Source organism: Paramisgurnus dabryanus, chromosome 7 (genome assembly GCF_030506205.2).
Source record: "Paramisgurnus dabryanus chromosome 7, PD_genome_1.1, whole genome shotgun sequence".
NCBI lineage: Eukaryota > Metazoa > Chordata > Actinopteri > Cypriniformes > Cobitidae > Paramisgurnus > Paramisgurnus dabryanus.
In genome coordinates, this window is record NC_133343.1 from 36,260,767 (window position 1) to 36,286,328 (window position 25,562).

At 38.2% G+C, this 25,562-nt stretch overlaps 1 protein-coding gene across 1 annotated transcript in view; it reads left to right on the forward strand.

Annotated features, from left to right (window-relative positions):
- The window catches only part of ca16b (carbonic anhydrase XVI b), a 117,038-nt gene that overhangs the window by 56,522 nt on the left and 34,954 nt on the right, over positions 1 to 25,562 (forward strand). The window contains exons 3-8 of the mRNA XM_065279752.2: positions 7,910 to 8,089; positions 11,659 to 11,807; positions 16,426 to 16,521; positions 19,909 to 19,975; positions 20,109 to 20,266; positions 22,858 to 23,038. Coding sequence (XP_065135824.1) covers positions 7,910 to 8,089; positions 11,659 to 11,807; positions 16,426 to 16,521; positions 19,909 to 19,975; positions 20,109 to 20,266; positions 22,858 to 23,038 — 831 coding nt within the window. The remainder of the gene's footprint in view (positions 1 to 7,909; positions 8,090 to 11,658; positions 11,808 to 16,425; positions 16,522 to 19,908; positions 19,976 to 20,108; positions 20,267 to 22,857; positions 23,039 to 25,562) is intronic.

The following is a 25,562-nucleotide window of genomic DNA, read 5'->3' on the forward strand; positions in this document are numbered from 1 at the left end:
GTAGAGACACGGGGTTTGGACCGTTTGACTCGTGACTCGGAGGGTAATCACTAGTGGATGCCATTTTTTTCCCTAGCAACCAAATACAGTACCCTAGCAACAGAGTAAACAAAGCCTTATATCTCCGCATCAGAACATCGTAGAGACACGGGGGTTGGATCGTTTGACTCGTGACTCGGAGGGTAATCAGTAGTGGATGCCAGTTTTTTCCTTAGCAACCAAATACAGTACCCTAGCAACAGAGTAAACAAAGCCTTATATCTCCGCATCAGAACATCGTAGAGACACGGGGGTTGGACCGTTTGACTCATGACTCGGAGGGTAATCACTAGTGGATGCCATTTTTTCCCTAGCAACCAAATACAGTACCCTAGCAACAGAGTAAACAAACCCTTATATCTCCGCATCAGAACATCGTAGAGACACGGGGTTTGGACCGTTTGACTCGTGACTCGGAGTGTAATCACTAGCGGATGCCAATTTTCTCCCTAGCAACCAAATACATTACCCTAGCAACAGAGTAAACAAAGCCTTTTATCTCCACATCAGAACATCGCAGAGACACGGGGGTTGGACCGTTTGACTCGTATCTCGGAGTGTAATCACTAGTGGATGCCAATTTTTTCCCTAGCAACCAAATACAGTACCCTAGCAACAGAGTAAACAAAGCCTTATATCTCCGCATCAGAACATCGTAGAGACACGGGGGTTTGACCGTTTGACTCGTGACTCGGAGTGTAATCACTAGTGGATGCCAATTTTCTCCCTAGCAACCAAATACAGTACCCTAGCAACCGAATAAACAAAGCCTTATATCTTCGCATCAGAATATCGTAGAGACATGTGGGTTAAATTGTTTTACTTTTGGCTTGGAGTATAATCATATATTGTCCCCTGAAATTTGCCACGGCAAGCACCACTCACATTTTCTTCAGGAAATGTACCTATCTAGTTATTATTATTCTTCTTCTTTTTCTGGACACTTTTTTGGCGCGTAACTCGTCCCGCACGCTTTGTCGTAGACCCATAAATTAGGGCTCAAATCGACCGGCTTATTGAGGAGAAGACTGCTATGACTTTTATAAGCGATCGGGTGCAGGATTTCCGAAAGGGGGGCGAAAAACCACCCAAAAAATCCCATTGACTTAACATTGCGCCCAACTTTGACGAGTCATAGCTCCGCTCGAGGATTTTGTAGAAACATGTGGGTTATAACATTTGAAGAGGGTGGTAGGCTCTTTAAGAACATGGATCACAATGGGGTGTAAGTTGTACCCCTGGGGTGTAAGAGGTGCCCAAAAGTGCCCCAATGAAAAGTCAATGGGGCAAAATCCCATAGACTTACCATTGCAAAAATTTTGACGGGTCATAGGTCCGAGCCAGGATTTCATAGAAACATGTGGGTTACTACATTTGAAGAGGGTGCAAGACTCTGTCAGGACGTCCCCCACAATGGGGTGTAAGGTTACCATAGCAACCATTTTGGGCACCCTAGCAACCTATACCATAGACTGCCATTATAAAATGCCTGGATGGATATCTTTGCACCACAGTGTCATAGAGACATGGGGGTGGGCTCATTTTACTCAGGCATCCAATCAGTCTCTCAGGATCCTTACAGACTTACTAAGCCACGCCCCTAGCAACCACTTTTGAGCACCCTAGCAACATAAAATACAAACAGTTATATCTCGGCATCAGAACATCGTAGAGACACGGGGGTTGGACCGTTTTACTTGTGACTAGGGGTGTAACAATTGGGCACATCATTGGCCACTCCCAAGCCACGCCCCTAGCAACCAAATTTGAGCACCCTAGCAACCGAATAAACAAAGCCTTATATCTCCGCATCAGAACATCGTAGAGACACGGGGTTTGGACCATTTTACTTGTGACTCGGAGTGTAATCACTGGGCACATCATTGGCCACTCCCAAGCCACGCCCCTAGCAACCAAATACAGTACCCTAGCAACAGAGTAAACAAAGCCTTATATCTCCGCATCAGAACATCGTAGAGACACGGGGGTTGGACCGTTTTACTTGTGACTCGGAGTGTAATCACTGGGCACATAATTGGCCACTCCCAAGCCACGCCCCTAGCAACCAAATACAGTACCCTAGCAACAGAGTAAACAAAGCCTTATATCTCCACATCAGAACATCGTAGAGACATGGGGGTTGGACCGTTTGACTCATGACTCGGAGGGTAATCACTAGTGGATGCCATTTTTTTCCCTAGCAACCAAATACAGTACCCTAGCAACAGAGTAAACAAAGCCTTATATCTCCGCATCAGAACATCGTAGAGACATGGGGTTTGGACCGTCTGACTCATGACTCGGAGGGTAATCACTAGTGGATGCCATTTTTTTCCCTAGCAACCAAATACAGTACCCTAGCAACAGAGTAAACAAAGCCTTATATCTACGCATCAGAACATCGTAGAGACACGGGGGTTGGACCGTTTGACTCATGACTGAGAGTGTAATCACTAGTGGATGCCATTTTTTTCCTTAGCAACCAAATACAGTACCCTAGCAACAGAGTAAACAAAGCCTTATATCTCCGCATCAGAACATCGTAGAAACACGGGGGTTGGACCGTTTGACTCATGACTCGGAGGGTAATCACTAGTGGATGCCATTTTTTCCCTAGCAACCAAATACAGTACCCTAGCAACAGAGTAAACAAACCCTTATATCTCCGCATCAGAACATCGTAGAGACACGGGGTTTGGACCGTTTGACTCGTGACTCGGAGTGTAATCACTAGTGGATGCCAATTTTCTCCCTAGCAACCAAATACAGTACCCTAGCAACAGAGTAAACAAAGCCTTTTATCTCCACATCAGAACATCGCAGAGACACGGGGGTTGGACCGCTTGACTCGTATCTCGGAGTGTAATCACTAGTGGATGCCAATTTTTTCCCTAGCAACCAAATACAGTACCCTAGCAACAGAGTAAACAAAGCCTTATATCTCCGCATCAGAACATCGTAGAGACACGGGGGTTTGACCGTTTGACTCGTGACTCGGAGTGTAATTACTAGTGGATGCCAATTTTCTCCCTAGCAACCAAATACAGTACCCTAGCAACCGAATAAACAAAGCCTTATATCTTCGCATCAGAATATCGTAGAGACATGTGGGTTGAATTGTTTTACTTTTGGCTTGGAGTATAATCATATATTGTCCCCCGAAATTTGCCACGGCAAGCACCACTCACATTTTCTTCAGGAAATGTACCTATCTAGTTATTATTATTATTATTCTTTTTCTTCTGAGACTAAAATTTCTAACTCTAACTCGTCCTAGAGCTTTCAAGCTACAGCCATCAAACTTTGGACATACCTTCGGTCTGATCTGACTCGAGTTGCTATATCTTTTCTAACTGATGGGACCTTCCGAATTCCTAAACGGGGCGCTGAAACACCCCAAAATTTCCATTGACTTAACATTGAGACAAACTTTGACGGGTCATAGCTGCGAGTGAGAAACTTGTAGAAACTTGTGGCTTACCACATTTAAGGAGGCTGACAGGCTCTGTAAGAACATACCTCACAATGGGGTGTAAGCTGTACCCCTGGGGTGTAAGGGGCCCCCAAAATTTCCCATTGACTTATAATGGGGCAGGAAACATGCCCATAAAAGGGAATAAAAGCGTCCCAGATGGAATATCTTCACTTTAGAGTGTCTTAGAGACATGGGGGTGGGCTAATTTTACTCAAGCATCCAATCAGTCTCTTAGGATCACCCCAGAGCTATTAAGCCACGCCCCTAGCAACAATTTTGGGTACCCTAGCAACATCTCCCATAGACTACCATTATAAAAAGCCCAGATGGATATCTTTGCACCAGAGTGTCATAGAGACATAGGGGTGGGCTCATTTTACTCAGGCATCCAATCAGTCTCTTGGGATTCTTATTGAGGTATTAAGCCACGCCCCTAGCAACAAAATATGAAGACCCTAGCAACATAATAAACAAAGCCTTATATCTCTGGATCTGAACATCGTAGAGACACAGGGGTTGGACCGTTTTACTTGTGGCTTGAAGTGTAATCATTATGGGATACCAATTTTCTCCCTAGCAACCAAACTTAGTACCCTAGCAACGGAATAAACAAAGCCTTATATCTCCGCATCAGAACATTGTAGAGACACGGGGGTTGGACCGTTTTACTTGTGGCTTGAAGTGTGATCATTATGGGATGCCAATTTTCTCCCTAGCAACCAAACTTAGTACCCTAGCAACGGAATAAACAAAGCCTTATATCTCCGCATCAGAACATTGTAGAGACACGGGGGTTGGACCGTTTTACTTGTGGCTTGAAGGGTGATCATTATGGGATGGCAATTTTCTCCCTAGCAACCAAACTTAGTACCCTAGCAACGCAATAAATGTTAGCTTCATGCTAGCTTCCTGCTAATCATGCTAGCTTCATGCTAATTATGCTAATATCATGCTAGCTTCATGCTAATCATACTAGCTTCATGCTAATCATGCTAACATCATGCTAGCTTCATGCTAATCATGCTAGCATCATGCTAACTTCATGCTAATCATGCTAACATCATGCTAGCTTCATGCTAATCATGCTAACATCATGCTAATCATGCTAACATCATGCTAGCTTCATGCTAACATCATGCTAGCTTCATGCTAATCATGCTATCTTCATGCTAGCTTCATGCTAATCATGCTAGCATCATGCTAATCATGCTAACATCATGCTAGCTTCAGGCTAATCATGCTAGCATCATGCTAGCTTCATGCTAATCATGCTAACTTCATGCTAGCTTCATGCTAATCATGCTAGCATCATGCTAGCTTCATGCTAATCATGCTAACTTCATGCTAGCTTCATGCTAATCATGCTAGCATCATGCTAGCTTCATGCTAATCATACTAGCTTCATGCTAATCATGTTAACATCATGCTAGCTTCATGCTAATCATGCTAGCTTCATGCTAATCATGCTAGCTTCATGCTAATCATGTTAGCATCATGCTAATCATGCTAGCATCATGCTAGCTTCATGCTAATCATGCTAGCATCATGCTAATCATGCTAGCATCATACTAGCTTCATGCTAATCATGCTAGCATCATGCTAGCTTTATGCTAATCATGCTATCATCATGCTAGCCTCATGTTAAATTATGCTAGCTTCATGCTAGCTTCATGCTAAATCATGCTAGCTTCATGCTAAATCATGTTCGCTTCATGTTAAATCATGCTAGCTTTATCTTAAATCATGATAGCTTCATGCTAAGTTGTCAAACTCTACTCTCAGACTAGGCTTTCTCAAGCCAACATAAAGTTTGTTCCGACGAACTTTTCTATCTAGTTTATAAACTAGTGTGCTTCAAAATGGGGCTGTCATGATATCAGACTTTAACTAAATTATTATCTTGCCCAAAAGCTTTCACTGTAGCGATATTTACAGAAACAATATTGTGCTTTTATTTCACCTCTTTTTTTAAAGTATATAAACAATAATATCAGTCGAATACATCTTTTGTATTGTTTATTTTGTTTTAATAATAATAGTACTCAAAGAGAACGAAGAGTAGGGAGGCAGTTTGCAACCATTGTGGCTCTTAAAGGATTAGTCCATTTTCTTAAAAAAAATCCAGATAATTTTCTCACCCCCATGTCATCCAAAATGTTGATGTCTTTCTTTGTTCAGTCGAGAAGAAATTATGCTTATCGAGGAAAACATTCCAGGATTTTTCTCATTTTAATGGACTTTAATGGACCCCAACACGTAACGTTTTAATGCAGTATAAAATTTCAAAGGACTCTAAACGATCCCAAACGAGGCATACGGGTCTTATCTAATGAAACGATTGTCATTTTTGACAAGAAAAATAAAAAATATGCACTTTTAAACCACAACTTTTCATCTATTTCCGGTCCTGTGACGCGCCAGTGCGACCTCACGTAATTGCGTAATGCCGTGGAAAGGTTGCTTGTTACATGAAACGCACATTTGCAGACCATTTTAAACAATAAACTAACACAAAGACATTAATTAGTATCACTCAACATACAACAACGTCGGAACGGTCCTCTTTCTCCACACGTGTAAACACTGGGGTGTATTGTCATTCATGACTTTTTGACGTGATGACGTATTGCGTGAGGTCGCGCTGGCGCGTCAGAAGATGGGAGATAGAGGAGAAGTTGTGGTTATATTTTTTTTCTTGTCAAAAATGACAATAGTTTCACTAGATAAGACCCTTATGCCTCGTTTGGGACCATTTAGAGTCCTTTGAAACTGCAATTTTAAACTGCATTAAAACTGTTACGTGTTGGGGTCCATTAAAGTCAATTAAAATGAGAAAAATCCTGGAATGTTTTCCTCAAAAAACATAATTTCTTCTCGATTGAACAAAGAAAGACATCACCGTTTTGGATGACATGGTGGTGAGTAAAATATCTGGATTTTTTTTGAGAAAATGGACTAATCCTTTAAGGAAAAATTTTAAATGGATGCTAAATTATTTATGATATCATCATCATATGTGACCCTGGACAACAAAACCAGTCATAAGTGTAAATAAATAAGCTTTAATTTGATGTATGGTTTAGGATAGGACAGTATTTGTCTATTTGAAAATCTAGTATCTGAGGGTTCAAAATTAAAATATTGAGAAAGTCGCCTTTAAAGTTGTCTAAATGAAGTCCTTAGCAACTGCATCCACTCACAAAAATAAAGTTTGATATATTTATGGTAGTACATTTACAAAATATCTTTATGTAACATAATCTTAATATTCTGATGATTTTTGGCATTAAAAAATCTATAATTTTGACCCATACAATTTATTGTTGGCTATTGCTATAAATGTACCCGTGCTACTTATGGCTGGTTTTGTGGTCCAGTGTGACATACAGTATGTGTAGTATTACCCTAATATTGGTAATGGTTTGGTTATCACAGTTATTGACAATACTTGTATATTGTGACTCTACTTCAAAACATTGACAAGATTTACATTAAAGGAGTAGTCCACTTTATAGATGGGGCCCATTGACTTTCCATAGTATTTTTTTTCCTACTATAAAAAGTCAATGGACCCCATCTCTAAAGTGGACTACTCCTTTAAGAAAACATGAATGTTCAAAACTTACAGTTTCACACTTCCACCTATCAGATTCCAGGCTGCCTTGTAATCTAAACACCATTGGCTATTTTTAAAAGGGAGAGTATGCACAATATGCCCCGCCCTAACTTCCTGTTTCAGTGGAAATTGCGTCAATGCATCGAACAAAGCTGCACATTTCAAAACACTTTAGCTTTATTTAGCTTTCATAACCATAATCCCATCCACACATTTAGTTATTTGCCACAGCCTGCTCTATTTCACTGATTATTATTTGTATACTGTGTGGGAGACTTAATTTGATGTGCCAACCATTAACCGGTCTGCAATTTACATACACCATTTTGACATGGACTTTGATACGTCTGCCCCCACTGGTAATGAAACTATTTATCAGTTCAATGCTTCGTGTTTGCCCAACATTTGCGCTCGTGTTTTCCTGTCTTAGCTCAACACAGATGGCTGATGGGTTTGAAACGATAGCTCAACCACATCACAGCGAGGGATTTACTGTAGCTGCAGATGAAGTTTGTACTGACTTTGTTTTGCTAATTCAGATTTTTGCTCGACTGCTAGACAAGTTGATGTTTGGAGAGAGGTCCCATATATGATTTATAGTGTTCCTGTAGATTAATTTGTAGAACAATGCATTAGCAACGCAAAAGGTCAAGGGTTTGATTACCAGTGAACACACATGTTGATCAAATGTATTACCTTTGAAGTGCAAAACACATGAAAGCGTCTGTCAAATGTGTAAATATGTTTCTTATATAATTTTTTCTCATATTCGTTCGCAGGGAACTACGGACCTCAGAAATGGGCGTCTGCTTATCCAGAGTGCGGATATGGGAATCAGTCTCCTGTGAACATTGTGGATAAAGATGCCATATCCTCTCAGGAATGTCAGGAGCTCACGCTGGAAGGTTTCGAAACCAAGTCGTCAAACAGGACCACCATGAAGAACACGGGAAAAACAGGTCTGTCCAAAATTAAATATGGTCGATACTTGTTCAATCTCATGATTATTTCAACGCTCGCAGGATAAATTGCACTTTAAGCCTAAGGCTGATCTTAAATGTTTAACTATGTAATGGTAATTGCGCTGTAGACATACCCGGAGACCGCAGGCTTTCCATCATGACAGACCATTGCATCACATCTGAGAGGGTTTGAAAGTTCTCCACTCGGCTCAGCCAAAGTCAAAGCTCAAACAAATATCAGACACGCTGTCCACAAAGTCTGACACCTCCCTGTTGATCTTTCTCCCTGCGTTTCTATAAATTCCACAGGATTTTGCTGTAATGCCTTTACATCTGTTGTGGAAATCTGAACTGCATGAATCATTTCATCATTTGGACATTGCACTATTTATTTTTTAAAGGTTTAGTGAGCGGAAATTTGCACAAGGCATTTGGGTGATTGTCACGAAATCCGGATTTAGAAGGTGTCCAGCATCAGAATTTTTTAAAAGCCCTTGAAGCCAATTTTTTGAACATATAAGATTAAGGTCTGAACTTACTATAACCATTATTTTTGGAGGATTAAAAAATATTTTCTATAGAATTATTTACATTTTTTTAGATCATTATCAAAAACATCATTACCGCAACATGATATTACATTAAATATATGCATCTACAAACTCATGTTTCAGTAATGAGAACTAAAAAGTTGTCTAGGTACTATGACAAACAAAATTTCAACTTTTATCTGGAGAGAAAAAATAAGAACTGCTTACCTGGTAGCCATCTTGTGTGTCACAGTCAATTATGTCCCTTACAACAATTTTTAAAAAAATGTAGTTCCTTGAGGGCTTAAACAATGATTGAAAATTGTTCTGGAGGATGAAAAAATTGGTCTTGGACACATTTATATTCCTTATTATTGTCTCTATGTTTAACAATGATCACCAAATACCACATGTTTCTTTACTGTAAATGTTTATAGTATAACATGCACTGAAGCTTTTTATTTTTTAGATTTTTTAATTATAAATATTTCCATGTCAAAGAACCCAAATCCAGTCATGGACACGTTGCGGTAATGACAATTTTCCCCTTAAATGTGGAAAAAACAACAAAATTGGTTTGTTTGATGTCATTTAAAATTATGTGCAAAATAGTACCTGAAGAGATGTTTGTAACTGTATGCTTCTTATTTTGATACTCTTACTTTGCATTTACTTTTTTTATCAAAATGTTTCATGACACCTCATAAGTCTAATTTCGCGAGAATCACCCATTTACACCAATTATTATAGATACAAAAAATTATTTATCAAAAAAATAATAATGCTATTGCATTGCAATAGCAGCGCAAAGATCATGGGTTCGAGGCCAGGAATATACATGCTGATAAAAGTGTATACCTTGTAATGCACCGTATAAGCTGCTTTGGATAAAGCACCTTCCAAATGCATGTATGTATAAAAATTATAATATAAAATATTATAGATGAAAATATGCTGCAAACATTGTTTTTGTAGATACATACACAATACATATAAAAACTTAACAATAATACAAACAACTTTACATATTTTATGTAAAAAATATGCAACATATATACCATAACAATGTAAAAGGTATGTGGTCAAAGTAAATTACAGTAGGCATGGCATCATTTCTATTTGTCTGTTGAAACATATTCAATAGATTTGAGCAATCTTCACCAGGACCGTTAACACACCATGGCACCATGACATGTTTTTTTGGAGTTATCCAACAGTTTACAGAGCACAACGTGAGATCTTTTAAACCACAGCATCGTTGCCTTCTCTTGGGTAGCGCCAGCCTTTAGTCCAGTGTGTGCATACTGTGTGTGTTTGCCAAAAGATCCATATCTCCGCAAATAGTCCTCTCATCCTCTGTAATCACTTTGTTTATTTTCACACCATCACTTTAGCTTGCTCAAGAATTTAATGCAGAGCTCCACGTGATGGCTTTTGTGATCTAACTATAGACTGGTTTCTTGCAATTCTTCTTAGTTTCTAAAATGTGCATGAATGGGGCTTTTTGATTTTATCATAGTAAAGGAGTAAACGCTCAGCAAGACACTAAAACGCTTATATTTTTATCCAGATTAATATGTTGTGATGTTATAACATGGCACACTTTACAAGTGAACCTATGAAAGTACACTCTCAGAAAAAAAGGTACAAAAGTTGTCACCGGGACGGTACCTTTCAAAAAGGTATAAATACTGTATGTACCATTATGGTACAGATATGTGCCTTTGAGGTACTAGTATGTACCTCTAAGGTACCAATGTGTACCTTTGTGGGACCAATCGGGTGTGCCTTATACATCTTAAAAAGTAAAGCCGCTGACTCTTTGATCGCCCCCTGGTGGCTGGCTGCAGAACAAGTCATAAACCCCGCCCTACCCATGCAAGCAAATGGGACTCGGCCCTAAATAAAAAAAAAATAATTTCATTCAAATTTTTCAAAAGATGTTTTTGGTCGTTTAAGGTAGTTGTTATCACACTGATATATGTTCAATTGCTTATTTTCATTTTAGCTAGTAATTTGATGCTATAGAAACGCGGTGTGTGCAAGCGTTTGAGAGGAAGTTTGATATCGCGGCTTTGACTGAAGATTCCTTCTCCGCATGCCCTTGCTCCAAACTGACGTTTTTACGTAACATGGCAGCACCTATGGTTAGACATTTTTGGCTTCAATTCATTACAATGGAAGGAAGCAATGTTGCGTCAATATGCACCTTTTGGTACAAAAGTTTATTTTTTGAAAAGGTACCGCCAAAGTGACAACTTTTGTACCTTCTTGTACCTTTAATCTGAGACTGTAGTTTTAAAGTCAGTGCAGATGAATGAATTTAATGCATGATGATCTGCTCATGTGGGAACGCAGTGGGAAATATGTCTTTTTATTTAGTAAACTGCACTATTTGCCCGAAACTATTAAATCAAATGATGAAAAAGCAATCCCTTAACTCCTTTTAAAATCTGTAATGTAGAAGAATGTAATATGTTGTTGAAAGAAGTCCATTAATTTCTCAAGTCTCAACTCAAGGCTTAGTTATTCTACTTCAGCAGATCTGTCGAAAGATGTTTACCAATGCATGTATTAAAAACACAAGAGGTTAGCTCTTTATATGGTATAATGTGACAGGCTATGCCTATGAAACCCATCTTAATGTGTCCATATGGGACTGATGACAGCGCACTCGGTTTCATGTGTGTAATTATTGATTTTATTGAAGTCCTTTGTCCACATAGAAAGCAAAAACTCCCTTTTTGGTACTTTTTCATCCCCTTATATATACGTATTGGCAATATCACTTTGTCTCCTCTCCACTAATAAGCTGGTGTGTGGTGGGCATCCTGGCGCAACATGGCTGCCATCGCATCATCCAGGTGGATACGGCAGATTGGTGGTTATTGTGAACCCCTTTTCATATGTAAATCGCTTTGAGTGCGGCAGAAAAATGCTATATAAATGTAACAAATTATTATTATTATTATTATAGGGAATGGCAAGTAATGACTTTCTATACAACCACTATTTCCCATTCTTTATGCTTTACAGTTTCTATCATACTGAGGAACGATTATTTCGTAAGGGGCGCTGGTTTACCCGGGCGCTTCAAAGCAGAAAAGGTGGAGTTTCACTGGGGCGGCACCAACGGGTCCGCTGGTTCCGAACACAGCATCAACGGAAGAAAGTTTCCAGTAGAGGTAAGTCACTCGCGTTTCACGTTAAAAAAACTTGATTAGGATTGATCGTAGAGGACAGGGGACGAAGTTACTAAATGAGTTCAAGGATTCACTTGACTTGTGAAGCGTGAAACAGGTGTGTTAAATGGTGGACCTCGCAATGAATTGCAGATCAATGCGCGTATCGACTCGCAGCATTTCGCAAGACCAAGGATATTCTGCTGTCATCTTGCCCTATTTGTTCATCTCCACTTCAACAGCTCGGCTGGGTTTAGAAATTGGCTGTATCATCTTCTCATCCTGTGGTATTTCAGTCAAGTGAGGGTTGTTTATCAACTGATCAATTAAAAACTAATGCGTCCTGTGGCTTTGACAACAAAACAGCGTCTCAATGCTGTTTGCGAAAATATTTCACTCACCTTCAATGAAAAGTGCACTTTAGTCTTTCTGCCTTTCTATTTCCATTCACATGAAATAGATTCGCATTTCTGTTCTGTTTTCAGTCAAAAGTCTTTCTAGATATGTTTCAAGCGTAAATACTATTACCATTATTTTTTATTTTTTGCAAAACGTCTGTGTTTGACCTTGAAAACATTCGATATTGAGTTTGAGAGCAGTACTACTTAAACATATTTGTAAGATAAATAAAAATAATTTGAAGATTTCTAAGAAATGTTTGCAATAACTTGACTCTTAACGCACCATCGCATTTAATTTTAACAACGATACGCAATTCAAGTGTAAAAAGTTAAGTGTACAAAATGTTTTTGCCTTTATGCAATGGCAAATGCATTGTTTTCGTCATGTTTTGCTTCATTGACTGAACACTTGTGCTGTGATTTACTCTTAGTTACTAAATGCTGTATTGGCTTTTGTAGGAAGCTAATTGGCTAATGAGGTTTAGTGATAAATGAGTAATACATTTCCCTCCCATGAAGACCCAACCAATGAACGGCCTGATTTAAACAAGGCCTAAAGGAGACTGATTGGTTTTCATTAACAAGACTTTAACTTTGTTCTTTATTCTCTTTATTAAAGGATTAATTCAGTCCTAACTCTTTCTGACGATGTCTAGACTTAATTACTGGGTTTAAGGGAGGCCTTGTTTTTCTGTTCACTTGTTTTAGCCTGAGGTGCCCTGGGGTCTTCAGACGTGCCAGCTGCCTTGCCAGGGACAATCTAGTGTTACAGAAATAGCCCTTTCTTTTATTGCATTTTAACTTTTGAGCAAGGTCAGAATGCACTTAAATATTGAGCCAAAACTCTACTCTGTTGTAACAACCCATTTATCTACGATCTATCAGCGTTGTTTTCTATCAATGCGATGTTTGCAGGACAATTTAAAGCAGGAGAAAGATCATTTGTATTCATCAGTCTAAGGTTGTTAGAAATTAGCTGGCACTGAGGTTGGGAGATCTGTGTTGACTCCTCCTCTCTGGCAGCATTTTCTCATTAGACGAATCGACTTCGGTCCATAAATCCCATTCTGCACAAAAATACAATTGACGTGCATCTGTACGCAGTGGATAGCATTATTTAGCCATTTAAAACTTCAATGCAATCCAGTCCAGTGGCTGGAAGAGATTTATCCAGTTATGCCTTGTTCAACTAACCTGTAACTGGGGCAGCACCCTTTAAAATGTACCATTTAGGAATAAAAATATGTATACGTTTGGTACCAATATGTACCTTTGAGGTACTATTATGCACTTTTTGTTACAAGTTTTAGGTGTACTTTTTTAAAAGGGTACCTCCCCAGTGACAGACAATTTTTTACCATTTTTCTGACAGTGAAGTTGAATAAATTAGTCTACGACAGTAATAAACCATATTTTTGGTTTGTTTTTGCCTTTTTGTTAATAAAATTAGTGTTGGTTTCATTATTTACTCTGTGCTGAAAACATATATGATACCTTAAACTTTGTGGATTGTGGATAGGTGTGCTATTGCTTTACTAAGTGATCCCAAACTAGGGTTCGTGAACCCCTGGTGGTTTGCCGGGGAATTTCAGGGGGTTTGTGAGTTGATCTAACAAAAATGTATCAATTACAATTAAATGATAAAATGTAAATCATTTTGAAATAAAAAACCTTAATACCAACAAAAATACAAAAGCCGAGAACTCGTGTAAAATTGAAAGCTAGGTTTTATGTGGCAATTAAAATTATTGTTTTTAAAGTTAATCATGCAAATGTGCTATTAAATTATAAAAAAATAGAAAAAACATTCAATTACAATTAAATAATAAAATGTTAATCATTTTAAAATAAAAAACTACCAACAAAAATACATATTTTATTTGTTAATCATATGACCATTACACAAGACTACAATGTATCAGAAAGCCGAGAACTAGTGCAAAATGGACTGCTATATTTTATGTGGCAATAAAAATGAATGTTTTTGAAGTCAAACATGCATATGTGCTGTTAAAGTATTAAAAAATGTATAAATTACAATTAAATAATACAATTAAAAATATAAAACCCAAGTACTAACAAAAATATAATTTTCTTTTGTTTATTATATAACTTACACAAGACTACATCATATCAGAAGGCCGAGAACTCGTGTAAAATTGACTGCTAGGTTTTATGTGGCAATAAAAATTATTGTTTTTAAAGTTAATTATGCAAATGTGCTAATAAATTATTTAAAAATATTTTTTTCAATTACAATTAAATAATAACATGTTAATCATTTTAAAATAAAAAACCTAAATACCAACAAAAATACATATTTCATTTGTTAATCATATGACCATTACACAAGACTACACTCTAAAAAACAAACGGTGCTATATAGCACCAAAACAGTTGCTTTGGATCGTAACGATAGAAGAACCATTTTTAGTGCCATATAGCACCAGTGAAGAACCAGTGAAGCACCAGTGAAGCACCTGTGTAGAACCATATAGTGCTATGTAGAACCATATGTGGTGCTATATGGCCCCTATATGGTTCTACACTGGTGCTTCACTGGTGCTTCACTGGTGCTTCACTGGTTCTTCACCGGTGCTATATGGCACTAAAATGGTTCTTCTATCGTTACGATCCAAAGCAATTGTTTTGGTGCTATATAGCACCGTTTGTTTTTTTAGAGTGTAATATATCATAAAGCCGAGAACTTGTGCAAAAAATGTTTTATGTGGCAATAAAAATGATTGTTTTTTAAGTTAAACATGCAAATGTGCTGTTAAAATATTAAAACATTAATAAATTACAATTAAATAACACAATTGTTAGAATACTAACAAAAAATATATTTTATTTGTTCATCATATGACTATTATTGCAGACTACAATATATCAGAAGGCAGAGAACTAGTGCAAAATCGATCGCTACGTTTTATGTGGCAATAAAAGTAAATGTAAAAATGCAAAAAGTGCTATTCAGTTATTTAAATATTTACTACGAATTTTAAGGCGTACTTAAGGTCAAGGAGATTCGGCTGCAAAAAAGTTTGAAAACCCCTGTTGTAGAGAAATGAAATGAAGGTAGCCAGTTTAGCTGAGGTGGTTTGAAGAATCTGATGAGAAATGTTGAGAGATTATAAGATCAGAAACAAAGAAATTGCGGGCTTTAATATCTTGACAAACCACGAAAACAAAAGCATGCACATCCCCGGCAAAAAAAGAAGCTCAAAATGATTGCTCGGCTAAAAAATATATATATATAAAGTAAAACAAGGTAAGGTCGGCACATCACCACTCCAAAAATAGAATTTATTAATAGACTTTCACAAAGAAAGTGAGATTTATTGAGACTTTGATATCTTTGATCAAATCTTTTTGAAACATATTTGAGATCTCTTTGTCAGAAGAAAGAAACACAAGACTTAAAAGCCTCAGTTTGTGCTTCATTTAATTTTGTTGTTCAGGAGAAAAAAACAATTGAGATCCTAAAAAGAATGTTTTTTGTCTATGAGATGTTTCTGACAGATCTGTTCCAGTTTTTCACCGATGCGGTGTACGAATGTCCTAACAGCGGGGAAGTGAATAGATTTTGTGGTGGGTTTCTTACACGCATCATTAAATGACCAGGGAAACGAGCTAAACATTATAACACGGTGAGCGGGAACAACATCGGCAAGCAAATGATGTCAGAACGTGAGAGACTGCCAGAGAATAAACTCTGGAACGTGACCGTCATAAAGACACTTAATCTTACTCCCAGCATTTCAACCATCTCTTTCACCGATCGTTCAGCTTCTGCGAGCTTTGACGTTCCATTCATCTTACTTTCTTTATTCTCTCTATCTCTCTCGCTCTCTCTGTCCTTGTCCTGTTTGTTCTGTAATAGTAGATTTAACATTTATTCAACACACAAAACTTTGTGCGTTGACAAAGACGTGTTGTTTGTTGTACCTTGCTGAGGGGGATTTGGTTCTGATGTTCGCTTTCTTTCTAAATCCATCTTCAGAGCGCGTATAATCCTTGTCAAAACGTTGAGCAATGAGAAGAATGAGATGTGTCGTCATTGCGTACGTGCGCAAGAATGATGAGAGGAATATCAATGCATATCAATGCAATACTCATTCTGATCCCATAATGCATTGTGTTTGCCAAACAGGAAATTCAAAGAAGATTTTTATAAAGATGCTGTTCTCATAACCTTGTTCTCATTTTATTGCCTGTAGATGCAGATTTATTTTTACAATTCTGATGACTTTGACAGTCTGGGCACTGCGATAAAGGAGAGACGCATCATTGCTGCCATGGCTGTCTTCTTTCAGGTAAAGACATTCTTCGATTTATTTTTTTGAGGAGAGGGATTTGTTATTGTTTACCAACCAACAAAGTAGTGCTTTGTAGATAATGGTACCTTTCAGTGAGAGAGAGAGAGATTTCGTTTTTGAAGCTGTTTTCAGCATTAGCAACAGGTAGAGATGTTTTATGTACTCTGCCAGGGTCTTGCAGTCTTTCTGTTTGTAAATTGTAAAAACCTGTGGCTTTTCACTGAACACGCTTCATATCCAGTCTATTTACTGTGTAAAGGTGGAAAACCTGATAACCTTTGCACAATATGCTCGATAAGGATATAAGAAAGGGATGTGATGTAACCAAGGAGGTCTGTAATGACCTGACGAAAGCGATCTGGCTGGCCAAACTAACAAACTTTGCAATATCCTGTTTACATAAAACAAAATCCACCCACAGAAATCAGGATGGGTGACTGCAAGTTCACAAGTCTAGCAAAGTAATCCTACCGATAGAAAGATGACATCTTAAACACATTTTAAGTAATTGTTCATGCAATTTTGAGGGAATGGTTAAAGGAAGTGACATCACTCCTACCAAAAACCGTATTTTCAAAGTTTGTTTTTACGGTAACACTTTATAGCAGTGTTCCTCAAAGTGTGGGGCGAGCCCCACTGGTGGGAATAGGAACATTACAAGTGAGCCGTGACAAACGGCAGGGAAATTTTGTCATTTTTGTGCCCATCTCTATTAATTATTTATTGAGCATACAGTCAAAACGACACATTTAAATATAAGCCTAACTTAAAACAACATCATACTGTAAAGAAAATGTCACACGGGACCAAAGCCTACAAGGATGAATTAACGTTGGAATGTTAATGGAACTTTAAAGGTCACATTTTTCCTGATCCCATTTTTTCAAACTTTAGTTAGTGTGTAATGTTGCTATAATAGCATAAATAATAGGGATGCACCGAATATTCGGACACCGAAAATTTTCGGCCGAAAATGGCCCAAAAGAGCATTTTCGGCTTTCGGCCGAAAGACTTTTATCACCGAAACAATACGGCCGAAATGTTGTGATGACGCAAACAGAAACCGCGACCTGCACGTGCTTGTCTGAAGCAACATGTATGCGGCGTGGATGTATTTAACAGTAAAAAGGCACTAAAGTACTCACAGAGGCACATGCGGTTGTGTCCGGTCCAGACGTGATCATCACAGTGAGTACGCCCTTCAAAGATCAGAACTCTTGATGTGTAAACTTTAGAGAGAGTCGCGCAAATGTGTCTCATACTGTATAGTCCATTAACATACATGTGCTGAATAAAGCAATGAAAAACAACGTAACGTTTTTATGCTGCGCGGTTTGGGATTCGCCTTCGTTCTCTTTGTGCGCGCGGGTTTAAGTGCCCTCAATAGTGCACACACGAGTGAGACGCAAACAAGCAAACGTAAAATCTTTCTGTTATTGACAGGGCACATTATATTAACAAAATTATCTCCAAAGTATTCTTTTTCTAATAAAAACATTTGTTTATGTCTTAAGTGTATGTATAGATTACAGTCATAAACCAGTCTCTGCTTATTTAAAGAGACACCTCAATTACTTAAGTCTAACAAAGAGACAAATAGCTCTAAAAATAATAATATATTTAATTTATACAATAAAGACAGTGTTATGACTCATTTAATTTGATTTCTGGTCCTAATGCTAATGTTAGCCCTTATTAATGTGCAGCTTTGTTCTTTTTTATAAATGTTTGTAATTTCTTTATTTGTTATTAGATTTTCCCCACCCCCTTTTTGCTGATCTGAAAAATAATCCGATCCGTGCCTCAAAAACTGTAATGTGATCTGAACCGTGAGTTTTGTGATCTGTCACACACCCCTAGTAAAGTTAGTACACAGTGATAGCCATAAATGCATTTGTACTAATAATTGGCATAATAATTTATTTCGGTGTTTCGGTTTTTCGGCCTTGGTTTCCTCGTTTTCGGTTTCGGCCAAGAATTTTTATTTCGGTGAATCCCTAATAAATAATACATTCAAAATGATAAAGTTCGCTGCCAGGCGGTATATTTTCTTTAACAGAATTCCTCTTTTAAATAGGGATGCACCGATACTGGTATCGGGTATCGGCCTCGATACCACATTTTCTAAAGTACTCGTACTCGTTAAATGTCCCCCGATACCTGGAATCGATACCACGGTCTGCGAAATGTCTATGTTTGAGCGGCGTGTAAGGGGTTAATGCCTCTTGTGTTGTCCAAAGAGGCAGAGTTTACAACAAACTGGAAAACTAGTCCTTTGTTTTTTTGTTAAATTATATGACTAAAGCTGTTACCTGTAAATTTAAATCATGTTTTCTTATTAAGTACTCGGTATCGGTATCGGCAAGTACTGAAATGCAAGTACTCGTACTCGTACTCGTATTCCAAAAAAATGGTATCGGTGCATCCCTACTTTTAAAGCCTACAGCGAACGGCCGGTTTGGACTACAGCCCTCTACTTCCCGGTTGAATGACGTCTATATAAGAGTTTTTGACTAAGCTCCGCCCACAGGAATACGTCAGTCGCCAGCTAAGTTCAAACGGCTGTGCTAAGCTAAGCTGCTATCGAAATCACAACACACTAAACAAACTACACAATAAGAACTAGTTACCTATTTCTGAAGGAGGGACTTCATGGACAAGAAAGACATCAGCCCGTTTTTAGGACAGTGAAAAAAGCACAAGTTACTCTAAAAAAGAAGATTTGTGGTCCATTACTTTACTATATATTCAGGTATATATAGAGCACAAGGAGATTAGCAGGTCAGTATGATGATCCCGGAAAATAATATAAGCTTTTTGCTTTGTGACACCCCCGTTCGTTTTACCCTGCTTCACACACTAATATCCGTTTTTACAATGAGATGTGACAGGCCTATTCTTCACGGCCAAAGTGGAACGCAGGTGCGTCCTATGTTTATCCACTGTCAGACGGTGAAAGAATAAACCATGTTGGTCGACTTAAACATTTTCACCCACATGCGACAGTATTATGGCTTACCGCTATTAGCAAGCAGACGAATGGCGTTGTGGAGTTTGACATGTCCGTTACTTTGAGTTTTTTATTGTTGATCGATGCAAAGCTTTGTACGTTTTAGGTCCCGTGGGCTCTTTCATTACCACCTCGTTCAAGCAAATGAATCTCCAGAGAACACAAATGTGTATATTTCATATCTGACCTGAATGAGATTTTTATCAGCCTGAATAAAAGGTGCTTATGTCAGCACGCTCCAGTTTTTAATGTTGCGTAAGCGGGAAACTTATGTTTGATAATAGCAGGATGTAAGTGCGGCCCATTTTTTTCGTTTTTTTCTTTTAGGATGGGATAATTGTTTGTTTCATGCAGTGTTTGTCTGAATTTTCTAGGTGGGGAAGAAGAACAATATCGCGGCTGAGCCCATCATCACAGGCCTCAAACGGGTAGTCCATCATGGTAAATTGTACCACATTTACAACTTTCTCTGACAGATTAAATGATCAAAAAAAGGCTATTCCAGTTAGATGACGTCATTGGGTTGTAGTATTTGTGAGGCTTTATCTGTAAAAAGTATTTCATCTGTTCGCAGAGAAGGAAACAAATCTCGGTTCATTTGTACTGAGGGATCTGTTGCCGTCGTTTTTGGGAAGTTATTATCGTTACACAGGCTCGCTCACGACGCCGCCCTGCAGTAAGGTAGTGGAGTGGATCATCTTCAGCCGTCCTGTTTACCTGTCCTACCACCAGGTTAGCACACACAAGCACGAATACATGCAGATCACATTTCTATGATGATGTATAGACATCTCCTCCAGCTGTGTGCACTATGCTTGAAATTGGCTTGTGTTCAGTCCACTGTATCAGATTCATACCATCTGCACATACATTACACTCCAAACAAACACAGACCACACTAGTAAACACAGTGGCGACACAGATTTACCTAACACATGTATATAACCATTAATATATGTATATTATGTCATGTCATGTTAGGTGTTATGGCACTATTATATTTAAAGGGATAGGTCACCCCCAAAAAAAAAATTGTCAGCATTTTCTTACTCTCATGTTGTTACAAACCTGTATAAATTTCTTTGTTCTGATGAACATGAAAGAAGATAGTTTGAGGAATGTTTGTAATCAAACCAGATATGAGCCCCATTCACTTCCATAGTAGGTAAAAAGAATACTATGAATGTGTATGGAGCTGGATGGTTTGGTTACAAACATTCCTCAAAATATCTTTCTTCGGTGATATTTTGATTTCTTATGTGTCATTTTTCCTCACTCCTGTCTGTCTCTCTCTCATTCTTTATCTCTGTTTCTCTGTCTGCCTCTTTTATTCCTCATATCTGTTTCTCTGTCTGTCTGTCTGTCTGTCTGTCTCTCTCTTCCTCTTTTATTCCTCCTGTCTGTTTCTCTGTCTGTCTGTCTCTCTCTTCCTCTTTTATTCCTCTTGTCTGTTTCTCTGTCTGTCTGTCTCTCTCTTCCTCTTTTATTCCTCTTGTCTGTTTGTTTGTCTGTCTGTCTGTCTGTCTGTCTTTTCCTCTTTTATTCCTCCTGTCTTTTTCTCTCTGTCTGTCTGTCTTTTCCTCTTTTATTCCTCCTCTCTTTTTCTCTCTGTCTGTCTGTCTGTCTCTCTCTTCCTCTTTTATTCCTCCTGTCTGTTTCTCTGTCTGTCTGTCTCTCTCTTCCTCTTTTATTCCTCTTGTCTGTTTTTTTGTCTGTCTGTCTGTCTGTCTGTCTGTCTGTCTGTCTGTCTGTCTGTCTTTTCCTCTTTTATTCCTCCTGTCTTTTTCTCTCTGTCTGTCTGTCTTTTCCTCTTTTATTCCTCCTCTCTTTTTCTCTCTGTCTGTCTGTCTGTCTGTCTGTCTGTCTTTTCCTCTTTTATTCCTCCTGTCTTTTTCTCTGTCTGTCTGTCTTTTCCTCTTTCATTCCTCGTGTCTGTTTTTTCTGTCTGTCTCTCTCTTCCTCTTTTATTCCTCCTTTCTATTTCTCTGTCTGTCTGTCTGTATCTCTCTTCCTCTTTTATTCCTCTTGTCTGTTTGTTTGTTTGTTTGTCTGTCTGTCTGTCTGTCTGTCTGTCTTTTCCTCTTTTATTCCTCCTGTCGGTTTTTTCTGTCTGTCTGTCTCTCTCTTCCTCTTTTATTCCTTCTGTCTGTTTCTCTGTCTGTCTGTCTCTCTCTTCCTCTTTTATTCCTCTTGTCTGTTTGTTTGTTTGTCTGTCTGTCTGTCTGTCTGTCTTTTCCTCTTTTATTCCTCTTGTCTTTTTCTCTGTCTGTCTGTCTGTCTGTCTGTCTGTCTGTCTTTTTTCTCTTTTATTCCTCCTGTCTTTTTCTCTCTCTGTCTGTCTGTCTTTTCCTCTTTCATTTCTCCTGTCTGTTTTTTCTGTCTGTCTGTCTTTCTCTTCCTCTTTTATTCCTCCTGTCTGTTTCTCTGTCTGTCTGTCTGTCTGTCTGTCTGTATCTCTCTTCCTCTTTTATTCCTCTTGTCTGTTTGTTTGTTTGTTTGTCTGTCTGTCTGTCTGTCTGTCTTTTCCTCTTTTATTCCTCCTGTCTGTTTGTCTGTCTGTCTGTCTCTAATTCCTCTGTTTGTTTGTCTATCTGTCTGTCTCTCTCTCTTTTCCTCTTTTATTTCTCTTGTCTGTTTCTCGGTCTGTCTGTCTGTCTGTCTGTATGTCTGTCTCTCTTTCCTCTGTCTGTCTGTCTGTCTCTTTTTCTCTCCTGCTGTCTGTTTCCCTGTATGTCTCTCTTTTACTTCTGCTGTCTGTTTATCTGCCTGTCTATCACTTTCTTTTTCATTTTTCTGTATGTTTCTCTGTTCTCTCCTTTTTATTTCTTCTGTCTGTTTATCTGTCTGTCTCTCTCTTCCTCTTTTATTCCCTCTATCTGTATCTCTGTCTGTCTTTCTCTCTCTTCTTCTCTTATTTCTCCTGTCTGTCTGTCTTGTCTGTCTTTTCCTCTTTTATTTCTCCTGTCTGTTTCTCTGCCTTTTTCTTTTTTGTTCATTCTGTATGTTTCTCTGTTCTCTCTCTTTCTTCTCCTGCTGTCTGTTTCTCTATATTTTTGATTCTTTCTATCTTTTCACTCCTGCTGTCGGTTTCTCTGTCTGTCTCTCGTTTTTACTCTTCCTGTTGTTTCTCTCTTCTTCATTCTGTGTTTGACTGTCTGTCTCTCTCTCTCACTCCTATTCTCTGTTTCTCTGTCTGTCTCTTTCTCCATCTCTTTTTCATTCTGTGTGTTTCTCTGTCTGTTTGCTTCCCTCTCTCTTTTTCTCTCTTTGTTGTCTATCTCTGTCTCTCTTTCTCTCTGTTCTCCTTGTCTCTGCTGGTGAAGTTGGAGGCGTTCTACTCAATCTTCACTACAGAGCAGCAGGATCATGTGAAGTCTGTGGATTATCTGAGGAATAACCATCGGCCCACTCAAGCTCTGGACAGCAGGCAGATCTTTAAATCATCCGTGATGGACGCGTGGAGTGACGGCATGGCCAGCGCTCCCGACACAGAAACCTCTAGAGGTTAGACGGCTTTGATTAAAAAAACTGACTGTTTCAACAAGCTATAGTGAGATTTATCAAAAATTCAATGTTTCTAAGCAGCATTTTTATACATTTATTTAATAGTGAATCACAAAGAACCAAATTCCTCTTGATTTTCTGATACTAACTTTTGCTGTACTATAAGATTTTACTTGTAAGTTAGTAAGGTAGTTTCATAAAGTTTTAAAGAAAAAAATACATGTTGGAGCCGATGGTGTAGTGGGCAGTGCTCCGTACCCCAATCCTGGACCCCTCTCTCCACCCTTTCCTCTCCTTACATAGACCTATCTAATAAAGGCAAAATTGCCCAAAAATAATTTCAAAAGCAAATATACATAACAGGTATTTACACATCACTCCATGATCTACACAGATCATGAAAACCCCAAGGAAAATAGGTTGATGTGAGAATGATTTGGGCAGGTGTAATGCATCTGGAGGGATACGCAATTAAGGTGATGTGAGTGCTTATCTCCAAATGTAATTTGGACTATTCACAAAACATTTTGGACCCCATTTACATCTGCATTTAATGCTGAACACTTGTGATTGGGTCACCTGAGACTTATGTGGCACAAAGTGGTGCTCATAGCTTTCCGAAGAATCTCAACATTTGTTTAACAGTTTGAGTTTTTCTGCATGAGAGGGTCTTTATGAATGTAATATCAGTACATTTACCACGGGGACTGTGGTAATTTCTCTTAGGTAAAATTACAGTTCAGTTTTTCTTCCTAGACGTCTTGTTTGGAACTCTTCTCATTCATCTTGTGCGTAAAGTGCAAAGCTAGTTGTTTTCTGTATATCCATCGCTCCTGAGACAGAGCCGAATAAATGGGATTTATTAATGCAGTGACTGCGCTTTCCGAGCTGAGCCCAGTAACTGGGGGAATGCGTATGCTGTGTGTTAATGATAGCGTTGTTTTCCTCTCCTACTGAGGGAATTGATTGCTATTGGTTGTTATGAAGTCGGGAGTGATGCAACACAGCTGAAAGGCGGAACAATCACCATTAATATTTCCTCTAAAAATAAACCTGAAGAAATAAACAAAAGCAATTCTGCCGTTTTTGAAGCAAGCAAAATGAGTTTCGAAAAACCTTTCGCAATAAAACTTCACAGTGCAGTTTATTTCTCCTGCTTCTGTTTTTATTGTCTGGTTTTTCCATTCTTATATGGCACTTTTTATTAATCGGTTGCAATTTAGCATACCATTATTATTATTATTATTATTATACCACTGGAGGCATGAATCTCATAGTTTTACAAAGCTAAATATGTTCGATAAACCGTTATCTGACATAAAATTGACCTAGCATACAAAGTAGCTATAGTTTTAAAGACATTTGATTATGATTTTGACTCATAATCAAATGATTAAATTCATACAATAATCAAGGCATGATTTTAATCAATATTCAGTTGCTGAAATCCGTAACTATTGCCTCTCTATCGCCATCACTGTTTGAAACTTTTGCAAGTGTTTTTACATGTGGATTAAAGTCAAACTGACAATTTCCGTGAAATCAGGGATGACATCTTTATTATAAGCTTACTGTTGCACATCAGGGTAAGGTAAAGAGACAGTTTCAACACGGATTTTGTAGTTTCTTGCCAAGTAACTGATTTTTTTTAACCAAAAATAGTTACAGATTGTTTTAACCAATTTGAATGACCAAAACTAAATTTTTCTTTAACTTACGGGAAATTTTATCCGTTTTTTTTTAAGTGGCTGATTTTTAAGTACAAACCAACATTTGGTCTGAAACTAGCAAGTCACTAATGAGTTATTGTTTTGTTTAGTCCGCATTTGAATCCCTGTTAGCCATTCTATTGTATTTTTTATGTTTATTGCTAAAAAAATTCATATGAGACTTTAGCTTGTAAAGCAGGGTTTCCCACAGCACTTTTCAGTTCGGGCGGCCCACCTAAGCTGGGATACCTCACCACCTTAACAAGGTCGTCCAAAAGAAAAAAAAATGCTGCACAAAAGGCCGTCAAGTGCATCTCGGAGAAAAGCGTGGACGCGCTTCACACTGCGAGCGGGCACACGCCACATGGCCGAAATGAGAGAAAGACATGGTCCTTCAATGTCTGGAGGATAACTAGTCTGTTGATAAAACATTTAATTCATTAATAATCTAGTATGTGTTCATTTTCTGTCATAGTTTCTTGAAAATTGAGTTTTATTTGAGTGTTTTAAAAAAAAATATTTTCATCATGGCGCGTATGCCCTGCCACTTTGATTGCCACGCCCCCGGCCCACCCACCTGCACAACCCTACCACCTTAATTAACAAATTTTCTGCGGGAAACCCTGTAATGTTTATGCTTCAGGCCTCATTTTGTACAATTTATATATACACTGTAAAAAAGGAAAAGTTTGATAAAAAAAATTACTTAAATTGATCAAATTTACTTTTTAAGTGAAACATTTAAGTTGAAAATGTTTAAGGTGTTACCAACCGAAGTAATATTTTAAATTTTCACTTAAAGTGAGAAAGTTAAA